The 14,030-nt window shown below is 43.2% G+C and overlaps 1 protein-coding gene across 1 annotated transcript in view; it reads right to left on the bottom strand.

Moving 5' to 3' along the window:
• Window positions 1–14,030, bottom strand: part of LOC142922629 (uncharacterized) — a 52,149-nt gene that overhangs the window by 18,209 nt on the left and 19,910 nt on the right. The window contains exons 5-6 of the mRNA XM_076063449.1: window positions 5,883–6,005; window positions 1,289–1,400 (exon numbers count right to left, since the gene is read on the bottom strand). Coding sequence (XP_075919564.1) covers window positions 1,289–1,400; window positions 5,883–6,005 — 235 coding nt within the window. The remainder of the gene's footprint in view (window positions 1–1,288; window positions 1,401–5,882; window positions 6,006–14,030) is intronic.

Raw genomic sequence — 14,030 nt, 5'->3', positions numbered from 1 at the left:
TCATCACCACAACCATCATCACCATCACAACCATCATCACCATCATCACAACCATCACCACCATCATCACAAAGATCACCACCATCAACATCATCACAACCATCATCACCACCATCATCACCATCATCACAACCATCATCATCACAACCATCATCATCACCATCATCATCATCACTATCATCATCATCACTATCATCATCATCACCATCATCATCACCACAACCATCACCATCATCACCACCATCATCATCATCACCATCATCATCACCACAACCATCACCATCATCACCACCATCAACATTATCATCACCATCATCACAACCATCATTACCACCATCATCACCATCATCATCATCACCATCATCACCATCATCATCTTCATCACCACCATCACAACCATCACCATCACAACCATCACCATCATCATCACAACCATCATCATCACCATCATCATCATCACCATCATCATCACCACAACCATCACCATCATCACCATCATCACAACCATCATCACCATCATCACAACCATCACCATCAGCATCATCATCATCATCACAACCATCATCACCATCATCATCACAATCATCCTCATCATCATCATCACCACCATCATCATGACAACCATCATCACCACCATCACCATCAGCATCATCTCCATCATCATCACAACCATCACCATCATCATCACAACCATCACCATCATCACCATCACCATCATCACAACCACCACCATCATCACCACCACCACCATCATCGCAACCAACACCATCACCATCATCACAATCACAACCATCACCATCAATCATCATCATCACAACCATCACCATCATCATCACAACCATCATCATCACAAACATCACCACCATCAACATCATCATCATCACCATCACCACCACCATCATCATCACCATCATCACAACCATCACCATCATCATCATCACAACCACAATCATCATCACCAACATCATCACCATCATCATCACCATCATCATCACCATCATCATCACAACCATCACCATCATCATCACAACCATCATCACCATCATCATCACAACCATCATCACCATCATCATCACAACCATCATCATCACCACCACCACCATCATCATCACAGCCATCACCACCACCACCACCACCATCATCATCACAATCATCATCACAACCATCATCACCATCATCGCCACCACCATCATCACCATCATCATAACCATCACCACCACCACCATCATCATCACAACCATCACCATCACCACCACCACCATCCCCATTGTCACCTGACTGTATTTACCAATGGTGATGATTGATGATGGAGGATGATTTTGTTGTTGTTGTGTTTGTAGTTGTGGTTGTTGTTCAGTGTCCGTGGAAACTGTTGCTCTTAGCTCGAACAATTCATGAACCTGAAGAACATTAACAACATCAACAACACCAACAAGATCAACAACATCATCAACATCAAAAACATCAACATCAAAAACATCATCATCAACAACATCAAAAACATCATCATCAACAACATCAACATCATCAACACCACTATCAACAACAACATCATCATCATCAACAACATCAACATCATCAACACCACTATCAACAACAACATCAACATCATCATCAACATCAACAACATCAACATCATCAACACCACTAGTAGTGGTTGTTGTAGTAGTGGTTGTTGTGGTAGTAGTGGTTGTTGTGGTTGTTGTGGTAGTAGTGGTTGTTGTGGTAGTAGTGGTAGTAGTGGTTGTTGTGGTAGTAGTGGTGGTGGTGGTTGTTGTGGTAGTAGTGGTTGTGGTGGTTGTTGTGGTAGTAGTGGCTGTGGTGGTTGTGGTGGTTGTGGTGGTTGTTGTGGTAGTGGTGGTTGTTGTGGTAGTAGTGGTTGTTGTGGTAGTAGTGGTAGTAGTGGTTGTTGTGGTAGTAGTGGTGGTGGTGGTTGTTGTGGTAGTAGTGGTTGTTGTGGTAGTAGTGGCTGTGGTGCTTGTGGTGGTAGTAGTGGTTGTAGTGGTTGTGGTGGTTGTGGTGGTTGTTGTGGTAGTTGTGGTTGTTGTGGTTGTTGTGGTAGTAGTGGTTGTTGTGGTAGTAGTGGTTGTGGTGGTAGTGGTGGTTGTTGTGGTAGTAGTGGTTGTGGTGGTTGTTGTGGTAGTAGTGGTTGTTGTGGTAGTAGTGGTTGTGGTGGTTGTTGTGGTAGTGGTGGTTGTTGTGGTAGTAGTGGTTGTTGTGGTAGTGGTGGTTGTTGTGGTAGTAGTGGTTGTAGTGGTTGTGGTGGTTGTGGTGGTTGTTGTGGTAGTTGTGGTAGTAGTGGTTGTGGTGGTTGTTGTGGTAGTAGTGGTTGTTGTGGTTGTTGTGGTAGTAGTGGTTGTGGTGGTTGTTGTGGTAGTAGTGGTGGTGGTGGTTGTTGTGGTAGTAGTGGTGGTGGTGGTTGTTGTGGTAGTAGTGGCTGTGGTGGTTGTGGTGGTTGTGGTGGTTGTTGTGGTAGTGGTGGTTGTTGTGGTAGTAGTGGTAGTAGTGGTTGTTGTGGTAGTAGTGGTGGTGGTGGTTGTTGTGGTAGTGGTGGTTGTTGTGGTAGTAGTGGTTGTTGTGGTAGTAGTGGTTGTGGTGGTTGTTGTGGTAGTGGTGGTTGTTGTGGTAGTGGTGGTTGTTGTGGTAGTGGTGGTTGTTGTGGTAGTAGTGGTTGTGGTGGTTGTTGTGGTAGTAGTGGTTGTTGTGGTAGTGGTGGTTGTTGTGGTAGTGGTGGTTGTTGTGGTAGTAGTGGTTGTGGTGGTTGTGGTGGTTGTTGTGGTAGTAGTGGTAGTGGTGGTTGTGGTGGTTGTTGTGGTAGTAGTGGTTGTGGTGGTTGTGGTGGTTGTTGTAGTAGTTGTTGTTGTGGTAGTGGTGGTTGTTGTGGTAGTTGTGGTAGTAGTGGTTGTGGTGGTTGTTGTGGTAGTAGTGGTTGTTGTGGTAGTAGTGGTTGTGGTGGTTGTTGTGGTAGTGGTGGTTGTTGTGGTAGTAGTGGTTGTGGAGGTTGTAGTGGTTGTGGTGGTTGTTGTGGTAGTAGTGGTTGTGGTGGTTGTTGTGGTAGTAGTAGTTGTGGTAGTAGTGGTTGTGGTGGTAGTAGTGGTTGTGGTGGTTGTTGTGGTAGTAGTGGTAGTGGTGGTTGTGGTGGTTGTTGTGGTAGTAGTTGTTGTGGTTGTGGTGGTTGTTGTAGTAGTTGTTGTTGTGGTAGTAGTGGTTGTGGTGGTTGTTGTGGTAGTAGTGGTTGTTGTGGTTGTTGTGGTAGTAGTGGTTGTTGTGGTTGTGGTAGTGGTGGTTGTTGTAGTAGTAGTGGTTGTTGTGGTAGTAGTGGTTGTTGTGGTAGTAGTGGTTGTTGTGGTAGTAGTGGTTGTGGTGGTTGTGGTGGTAGTAGTGGTTGTTGTAGTAGTGGTTGTGGTGGTTGTTGTGGTTGATGTGGTAGTAGTGGTTGTGGTGGTTGTTGTGGTAGTAGTGGTTGTTGTGGTAGTAGTGGTTGTGGTGGTTGTTGTGGTAGTAGTGGTTGTGGTGGTTGTTGTGGTAGTAGTGGTTGTGGTGGTAGTAGTGGTTGTGGTGGTTGTGGTGGTAGTAGTGGTTGTAGTGGTTGTTGTGGTAGTAGTGGTTGTTGTGGTTGTTGTGGTAGTAGTGGTTGTTGTAGTAGTGGTTGTGGTGGTTGTTGTGGTAGTAGTGGTTGTTGTGGTAGTAGTGGTTGTTGTGGTTGATGTGGTAGTAGTGGTTGTGGTGGTTGTTGTGGTAGTAGTGGTTGTTGTGGTAGTAGTGGTAGTAGTGGTTGTGGTGGTTGTGGTTGTGGTGGTTGTGGTGGTTGTTGTGGTTGTTGTGGTTGTTGTGGTAGTAGTGGTTGTGGTGGTTGTTGTGGTAGTAGTGGTTGTTGTGGTTGTTGTGGTAGTAGTGGTTGTTGTGGTTGTTGTGGTAGTAGTGGTTGTTGTGGTTGTGGTAGTGGTGGTTGTTGTAGTAGTAGTGGTTGTTGTGGTAGTAGTGGTTGTGGTGGTAGTAGTGGTTGTGGTGGTTGTGGTGGTAGTAGTGGTTGTGGTGGTTGTTGTGGTAGTAGTGGTTGTGGTGGTTGTTGTGGTAGTAGTGGTTGTGGTGGTTGTTGTGGTAGTAGTGGTTGTAGTAGTAGTGGTTGTGGTGGTAGTAGTGGTTTTAGTGGTTGTTGTGGTAGTAGTGGTAGTAGTGGTTGTTGTGGTTGTGGTGGTTGTAGTGGTTGTAGTGGTTGTTGTGGTAGTAGTGGTTGTGGTGGTAGTAGTGGTTGTTGTGGTAGTAGTGGTTGTGGTGGTTGTTGTGGTAGTAGTGGTTGTGGTGGTTGTTGTGGTAGTAGTGGATGTTGTGGAAGTAGTGGTTGTTGTGGCAGTAGTGGTTGTGGTGGTTGTGGTGGTAGTTGTGGTTGTTGTAGTAGTGGTTGTGGTGGTTGTTGTGGTAGTAGTGGTTGTTGTGGTTGTTGTGGTTGTGGTGGTTGTGGTGGTTGTGGTGGTAGTAGTGGCTGTTGTGGTTGTTGTGGTTGTGGTGGTTGTTGTGGTAACAGTGGTTGTGGTAGTAGTGGTGGTTGTGGTGGTAGTAGTGGTGGTTGTGGTGGTAGTAGTAGTGGTTTAGTGGTTGTGGTGGTTGTTGTGGTAGTAGTGGTTGTTGTGGTAGTGGTGGTTGTTGTGGTTGTTGTGGTAGTAGTGGATGTTGTGGTAGTAGTGGTTGTGGTGGTTGTTGTGGTAGTGGTGGTTGTGGTGGTTGTGGTGGTTGTTGTGGTAGTAGTGGTTGTTGTGGTTGTGGTGGTTGTTGTGGTTGTTGTGGTAGTAGTGGTTGTGGTGGTAGTAGTGGTTGTTGTGGTTGTTGTGGTAGTAGTGGTTGTGGTGGTTGTGGTGGTTGTGGTGGTTGTTGTGGTAGTAGTGGTTGTGGTGGTTGTTGTGGTAGTAGTGGTTGTGGTGGTTGTGGTGGTAGTAGTGGTTGTTGTGGTAGTAGTGGTTGTGGTGGTTGTTGTGGTAGTAGTGGTTGTTGTGGTAGTAGTGGTTGTTGTGGTTGTTGTGGTAGTAGTGGTAGTGGTGGTAGTAGTGGTTGTGGTGGTAGTAGTGGTTGTTGTGGTTGTTGTGGTAGTAGTGGTTGTGGTGGTTGTTGTGGTTGTGGTGGTAGTAGTGGTTGTTGTGGTAGTAGTGGTAGTAGTGGTTGTTGTGATAGTAGTGGTTGTGGTGGTTGTTGTGGTGGTTGTTGTGGTAGTAGTGGTTGTTGTGGTAGTTGTGGTAGTAGTGGTTGTGGTGGTTGTGGTGGTTGTGGTGGTTGTTGTGGTAGTAGTGGTTGTGGTGGTTGTGGTGGTAGTTGTGGTTGTGGTGGTTGTTGTGGTAGTAGTGGTTGTGGTGGTTGTGGTGGTAGTTGTGGTTGTGGTGGTTGTTGTGGTAGTAGTTGTTGTTGTGGTAGTAGTTGTTGTTGTGGTAGTAGTGGTTGTGGTGGTTGTGGTGGTAGTAGTGGTTGTGGTGGTTGTGGTGGTAGTAGTGGTTGTGGTGGTTGTGGTGGTTGTTGTGGTAGTAATGGTTGTGGTGGTTGTTGTGGTAGTAGTTGTTGTTGTGGTAGTGGTGGTTGTTGTGGTAGTAGTGGTTGTGGTGGTTGTTGTGGTAGTAGTTGTTGTGGTTGTGGTGGTTGTTGTAGTAGTTGTTGTGGTGGTAGTAGTGGTTGTGGTGGTTGTTGTGGTAGTAGTGGTTGTGGTCGTTGTGGTAGTAGTGGTTGTGGTGGTTGTTGTGGTAGTAGTGGTTGTGGTGGTTGTTGTGGTAGTAGTGGTTGTGGTGGTTGTGGTGGTTGTTGTGGTAGTAATGGTTGTGGTGGTTGTTGTGGTAGTAGTGGTTGTTGTGGTAGTAGTGGTTGTGGTGGTTGTTGTAGTGGTTGTCGTGGTGACCTCTGACCTGTGGTTGCCCCAGCAACAGGAAGTTGTAGCCGCTGACGTCACTGCCAGCCCCAGGGGGTTGTGGGTCAGAGGTCACGTGGAGGTCAGCGTCCAGCAGGGTCACCGTGGCAACCACGGCTCCCTGTAGCCACAACAACAACAACCTCAGCAACAACAACCACAGCAACAACAACCACAGCAACAACAACTACAACAACAACTACCACCACTACAACCACTCCAACAACAACAACAACCACCACAACAACTACCACAACAACTACCACCACCACAACCACTGCAACAACAACAAAAACCACCACAACAACTACCACTATAACAACAACCACAGCAACCACTCCAACAACAACCATAACAGCAACAACAACAACCACTATAACAACAACCACAGCAACCACTCCAACAACAACAACCATAACAACAACAACCACAGCAACAACAACAACCACTACTACAACAACAACTACCACCACTACAACCACTACAACAACAACCATAACAGCAACAACAACCACTATAACAACCACCACTACAACCACTGCAACCACAACTACTACAACAACCACTATAACAACCCACTACCACAACTACCACTATGACAACAACAACTACCACTACAACTATAACTATGACAACAACAACCAGGACACCAACCACTACCACAACAACAACAACCCACTACCACAACTATCACTATGACAACACAACCCACTACCACAACTACCACTATAATAACAACCACAGCAACAACAACAACCCACTACCACAACTATCACTATGACAACAACCAGGACACAACCACTACCACAACAACAACAACCCACTACCACAACTATCACTATGACAACACAACCCACTACCACAACTACCACTATAATAACAACCACTACCACAACAACAACCCACTACCACAACTATCACTATGACAACACAACCCACTACCACTATAATAACAACCACTACCACAACAACCCACTACCACAACTACCACTATGACAACAACAACTACCACAACTACCACTATAACAACAACCACAGCAACCACTCCAACAACAACCATAACAACATCAACAACAACAACCACTATAACAACAACCACTACAACCACTGCAACCACAACTACTACAACAACCACAACAACCCACTACCACAACTACCACTATGACAACAACAACCACTACAACTACCACTATGACAACAACAACCAGGACACCAACCACTACAACAACAACCCACTACCACAACTACCACTATGACAACAACAACCCACTACCACAACTACCACTATAATAACAACCACAGCAACAACAACAACAACAACCCACTACCACAACTACCACTATGACAACAACAACAACCAGGACACCAACCACTACCACAACAACAACAACCCACTATCACAACTACCACTATGACAACAACAACCACTACAACTACCACTATAACAACAACCAGGACACCAACCACTACAACAACTACCACAACTATCACTATGACAACACAACCCACTACCACAACTACCACTATGACAACAACAACACAACAACAACTATCACTACAACAACCAGAACCACAAATTTTGATTTAAAGCGTTCGTGACTGCAGTAATCCATATTCTTAGCTCTTTCGGTAAAGTCACCACGTTGAAGGGAAACAATAAAATAATAAAATATAAAACAATTTTATTTACCTCACGCAACTTATAATCTTAGCTCTTTCGGTAAAGTCACCACGTTGAAGGGAAACAATAAAATAATAAAATATAAAACAATTTTATTTACCTCACGCAACTTATAATCTTAGCTCTTTCGGTAAAGTCACCACGTTGAAGGGAAACAATAAAATAATAAAATATAAAACAATTTTATTTACCTCACGCAACTTATAATCTTAGCTCTTTGGGTAAAGTCACCACGTTGAAGGGAAACAATAAAATAATAAAATATAAAACAATTTTATTTACCTCACGCAACTTATAATCTTAGCTCTTTCGGTAAAGTCACCACGTTGAAGGGAAACAATAAAATAATAAAAAATACATATAACAATAAAAACACCGTTTTTAAATTAAATAAATTAATGCTAACCGACACACCTGATGACGACCGTTTGTGTTATGGTCGAAACGTCGTGATAATTTTTATATTGTTATATATATTATTATTTTATTGTTTTATTGTTTCCCTTCAACGTGGTGACTTTACCGAAAGAGCTAAGAATATAAGTTGCGTGAGGTAAATAAAATTGTTTTATATTTTATTATTTTATTGTTTCCCTTCAACGTGGTGACTTTACCGAAAGAGCTAAGAATATAAGTTGCGTGAGGTAAATAAAATTGTTTATTATTTTATTATTTTATTGTTTCCCTTCAACGTGGTGACTTTACCCAAAGAGCTAAGATTATAAGTTGCGTGAGGTAAATAAAATTGTTTTATATTTTATTATTTTATTGTTTCCCTTCAACGTGGTGACTTTACTGAAACAGCTGAGAATATGGTGTGGGAGGAGTCTCACTGGTGGGGGAGGAGGAGTCTACTGGTGGGGGAGGAGTCTAACTGGTGTGGGAGTAGTCTCACTCGTGGGGGAGGAGTCTACGGGTGGGGGAGGAGTCTAAGGGTGGGGGAGGAGTCTAACTGGTGTGGGAGTAGTCTCACTCGTGGGGGAGGAGTCTACGGGTGGGGGAGGAGTCTACACGTGGGGGAGGAGTCTACACGTGGGGGAGGAGTCTAACTGGTGTGGGAGTAGTCTCACTGGTGGGGGAGGAGGAGTCTAACTGGTGGGGGAGGAGTCTAAGGGTGGGGGAGGAGTCTAACTGGTGTGGGAGTAGTCTCACTCGTGGGGGAGGAGTCTACTGGTGGAGGCGGAGTGAACGTAGACTCCTCCCCCACACCTGATGATGACCGTTTGTGTTATGGTCGAAACGTCGTGAGAATTTTTTTATTGTTTTGTATATATTTTATTATTTTATTGCTTCCCTTCAACGTGGTGACTTTACCGAAAGAGCTAAGATTATAAGTTGCGTGAGGTAAATACAATTGTTTTATATTTTATTATTTTATTGCTTCCCTTCAACGTGGTGACTTTACCGAAAGAGCTGACAATATGAACCAGAACCACTATCACAACTACCACTATAACAACAACAACCACAACAACTACCACAACAACCCACTACCACAACTATCACTATGACAACAACAACCAGGACAACAACCACTACCACAACAACAACAAACTACTACAACAACAACAACTATCACTATGACAACAACCACAACAACAACCACTACCAGAACAACCCACTACCACAACTACCACGATGACAACAACAACCCACTACCATAACTATCACTATGACAACAACAACTACAACAACTACAACAACTACAACCACAACAACCAACTACCACAACTATCACAATGACAACAACAACAACAACTAGAACCACAACAACAACCCACTACCACAACTACCACTATGACAACAACAACCAGGACACCAACCACTACCACAACAACCCACTACCACAACTATCACTATGACAACACAACCCACTACCACAACTACCACTATAATAACAACCACAGCAACAACAACAACAACAACCCACTACCACAACTACCACTATGACAACAACAACACAACAACAACTATCACTACAACAACCAGAACCACAAATTTTGATTTAAAGCGTTCGTGACTGCAGTAATCCATATTCTTAGCTCTTTCGGTAAAGTCACCACGTTGAAGGGAAACAATAAAATAATAAAATATAAAACAATTTTATTTACCTCACGCAACTTATAATCTTAGCTCTTTCGGTAAAGTCACCACGTTGAAGGGAAACAATAAAATAATAAAATATAAAACAATTTTATTTACCTCACGCAACTTATAATCTTAGCTCTTTCGGTAAAGTCACCACGTTGAAGGGAAACAATAAAATAATAAAATATAAAACAATTTTATTTACCTCACGCAACTTATAATCTTAACTCTTTCGGTAAAGTCACCACGTTGAAGGGAAACAATAAAATAATAAAATATAAAACAATTTTATTTACCTCACGCAACTTATAATCTTAACTCTTTCGGTAAAGTCACCACGTTGAAGGGAAACAATAAAATAATAAAATATAAAACAATTTTATTTACCTCACGCAACTTATAATCTTAGCTCTTTCGGTAAAGTCACCACGTTGAAGGGAAACAATAAAATAATAAAAAAATATAAAACAATTTTATTTACCTCACGCAACTTATAATCTTAGCTCTTTCGGTAAAGTCACCACGTTGAAGGGAAACAATAAAATAATAAAATATAAAACAATTTTATTTACCTCACGCAACTTATAATCTTAGCTCTTTCGGTAAAATCACCACGTTGAAGGGAAACAATAAAATAATAAAATATAAAACAATTTTATTTACCTCACGCAACTTATAATCTTAGCTCTTTGGGTAAAGTCACCACGTTGAAGGGAAACAATAAAACAATAAAATATAAAACAATTTTATTTACCTCACGCAACTTATAATCTTAGCTCTTTGGGTAAAGTCACCACGTTGAAGGGAGACAATAAAATAAAAAAATATAAAACAATTTTATTTACCTCACGCAACTTATAATCTTAGCTCTTTCGGTAAAGTCACCACGTTGAAGGGAAACAATATGAAATAATAAAATATAAAACAATTTTATTTACCTCACGCAACTTATAATCTTAGCTCTTTCGGTAAAGTCACCACGTTGAAGGGAAACAATAAAATAATAAAATATAAAACAATTTTATTTACCTCACGCAACTTATAATCTTAGCTCTTTGGGTAAAGTCACCACGTTGAAGGGAAACAATAAAATAATAAAATATAAAACAATTTTATTTACCTCACGCAACTTATAATCTTAGCTCTTTCGGTAAAATCACCACGTTGAAGGGAAACAATAAAATAATAAAATATAAAACAATTTTATTTACCTCACGCAACTAATAATCTTAGCTCTTTGGGTAAAGTCACCACGTTGAAGGGAAACAATAAAATAATAAAATATAAAACAATTTTATTTACCTCACGCAACTTATATTCTTAGCTCTTTCGGTAAAGTCACCACGTTGAAGGGAAACAATATAAAATAATAAAATATAAAACAATTTTATTTACCTCACGCAACTTATAATCTTAGCTCTTTCGGTAAAATCACCACGTTGAAAGGAAACAATAAAATAATAAAATATATAAAAAATTATTTACCTCACGCAACTTATAATCTTAGCTCTTTGGGTAAAGTCACAACGTTGAAGGGAAACAATAAAATAATAAAATATAAAACAATTTTATTTACCTCACGCAACTTATAATCTTAGCTCTTTGGGTAAAGTCACCACGTTGAAGGGAAACAATAAAATAATAAAAAAATACATATAACAATAAAAACACCGTTTTTTAAAATAAATAAATTAATGCAAACCACACACCTGATGACGACCGTTTGTGTTATGGTCGAAACGTCGTGATAATTTTTATATTGTTATATATATTATTATTTTATTGTTTTATTGTTTCCCTTCAACGTGGTGACTTTACCCAAAGAGTTAAGAATATAAGTTGCGTGAGGTAAATAAAATTGTTTTATATTTTATTATTTTATTGTTTCCCTTCAACGTGGTGACTTTACCGAAAGAGCTAAGATTATAAGTTGCGTGAGGTAAATAAAATTGTTTTATATTTTATTATTTTATTGTTTCCCTTCAACGTGGTGACTTTACCCAAAGAGCTAAGATTATAAGTTGCGTGAGGTAAATAAAATTGTTTTATATTTTATTGTTTTATTGTTTCCCTTCAACGTGGTGACTTTACCCAAAGAGCTAAGAATATGGTGTGGGAGGAGTCTCACTGGTGGGGGAGGAGGAGTCTAACTGGTGTGGGAGGAGTCTCACTGGTGGGGGAGGAGGAGTCTAACTGGTGTGGGAGGAGTCTCACTGGTGGGGGAGGAGGAGTCTCACTGGTGGGGGAGGAGTCTAAGGGTGGGGGAGGAGTCTAACTGGTGTGGGCGTAGTCTCACTCGTGGGGGAGGAGTCTACGGGTGGGGGAGGAGTCTAAGGGTGGGGGAGGAGTCTAACTGGTGTGGGAGTAGTCTCACTCGTGGGGGAGGAGGAGTCTCACTGGTGGGGGAGGAGTCTAAGGGTGGGGGAGGAGTCTAACTGGTGTGGGAGTAGTCTCACTCGTGGGGGAGGAGTCTAACTGGTGTGGGAGTAGTCTCACTCGTGGGGGAGGAGTCTAACTGGTGTGGGAGGAGTCTCACTGGTGGGGGAGGAGGAGTCTCACTCGTGGGGAGGAGTCTAAGGGTGGGGGAGGAGTCTACAGGTGGGGGAGGAGTCTACTGGTGGAGGCGGAGTGAACGTAGACTCCTCCCCCACACCTGATGATGACCGTTTGTGTTATGGTCGAAACGTCGTGAGAATTTTTTTATTGTTTTGTATATATTTTATTATTTTATTATTTTATTGCTTCCCTTCAACGTGGTGACTTTACCGAAAGAGCTGAGAATATGAACCAGAACCACTATCACAACTACCACTATAACAACAACAACCACAACAACTACCACAACAACCCACTACCACAACTATCACTATGACAACAACAACCAGGACACCAACCACTACCACAACAACAACCCACTACCACAACTATCACTATGACAACTACAACAACAACAACTACCACAACAACAACCAGAACCACAAATTTTGATTTAAAGCGTTCGTGACTGCAGTAATCCATATTCTTAGCTCTTTCGGTAAAGTCACCACGTTGAAGGGAAACAATAAAATAATAAAATATAAAACAATTTTATTTACCTCACGCAACTTATAATCTTAACTCTTTCGGTAAAGTCACCACGTTGAAGGGAAACAATATAAAATAATAAAATATTAAACAATTTTATTTACCTCAAGCAACTCATAAGTTGCGTGAGGTAAATAAAATTGTTTTATATTTTATTATTTTATTGTTTCCCTTCAACGTGGTGACTTTACCGAAAGAGCTGAGAATATGGTGTGGGAGGAGTCTCACTGGTGGGGGAGGAGTCTACTGGTGGGGGAGGAGTCTAAGGGTGGGGGAGGAGTCTAACTGGTGTGGGAGTAGTCTCACTCGTGGGGGAGGAGTCTACGGGTGGGGGAGGAGTCTAAGGGTGGGGGAGGAGTCTAACTGGTGTGGGAGTAGTCTCACTCGTGGGGGAGGATTCTACGGGTGGGGGAGGAGTCTACACGTGGGGGAGGAGTCTACACGCGGGGGAGGAGTCTAACTGGTGTGGGAGTAGTCTCACTGGTGGGGGAGGAGGAGTCTACTGGTGGGGGAGGAGTCTAAGGGTGTGGGAGGAGTCTACTGGTCGGGGAGGAGTCTAAGGGTGGGGGAGGAGTCTAACTGGTGTGGGAGTAGTCTCACTCGTGGGGGAGGAGTCTACGTGTGGGGGAGGAGTCTAAGGGTGGGGGAGGAGTCTAACTGGTGTGGGAGTAGTCTCACTCGTGGGGGAGGATTCTACGGGTGGGGGAGGAGTCTACACGTGGGGGAGGAGTCTAACTGGTGTGGGAGTAGTCTCACTGGTGGGGGAGGAGGAGTCTACTGCTGGGGGAGGAGTCTAAGGGTGGGGGAGGAGTCTAACTGGTGTGGGAGTAGTCTCACTGGTGGGGGAGGAGGAGTCTACTGGTGGGGGAGGAGTCTAAGGGTGTGGGAGGAGTCTACTGGTGGGGGAGGAGTCTAAGGGTGGGGGAGGAGTCTAACTGGTGTGGGAGTAGTCTCACTCGTGGGGGAGGAGTCTACGTGTGGGGGAGGAGTCTAAGGGTGGGGGAGGAGTCTAACTGGTGTGGGAGTAGTCTCACTCGTGGGGGAGGAGTCTAAGGGTGGGGGAGGAGTCTACAGGTGGGGGAGGAGTCTAACTGGTGTGGGAGTAGTCTACACGTGGGGGAGGAGTCTACACGTGGGGGAGGAGTCTAACTGGTGTGGGAGGAGTCTCACTGGTGGGGGAGGAGGAGTCTACTGGTGACGGAGGAGTCTAAGGGTGGGGGAGGAGTCTCACTGGTGTGGGAGGAGTCTCACTGGTGGGGGAGGAGGAGTCTACTGGTGGCGGAGGAGTCTAAG

Source organism: Petromyzon marinus, unplaced genomic scaffold (genome assembly GCF_048934315.1).
Source record: "Petromyzon marinus isolate PM22_M1 ecotype Great Lakes invasive population unplaced genomic scaffold, UKy_Petmar_22M1.pri1.0 PM_Scaffold_122, whole genome shotgun sequence".
Lineage (NCBI taxonomy): Eukaryota > Metazoa > Chordata > Hyperoartia > Petromyzontiformes > Petromyzontidae > Petromyzon > Petromyzon marinus.
The sequence above is the reverse complement of the archived record's forward strand: the minus strand, read 5'-3'. Positions and strand labels throughout refer to the sequence as shown.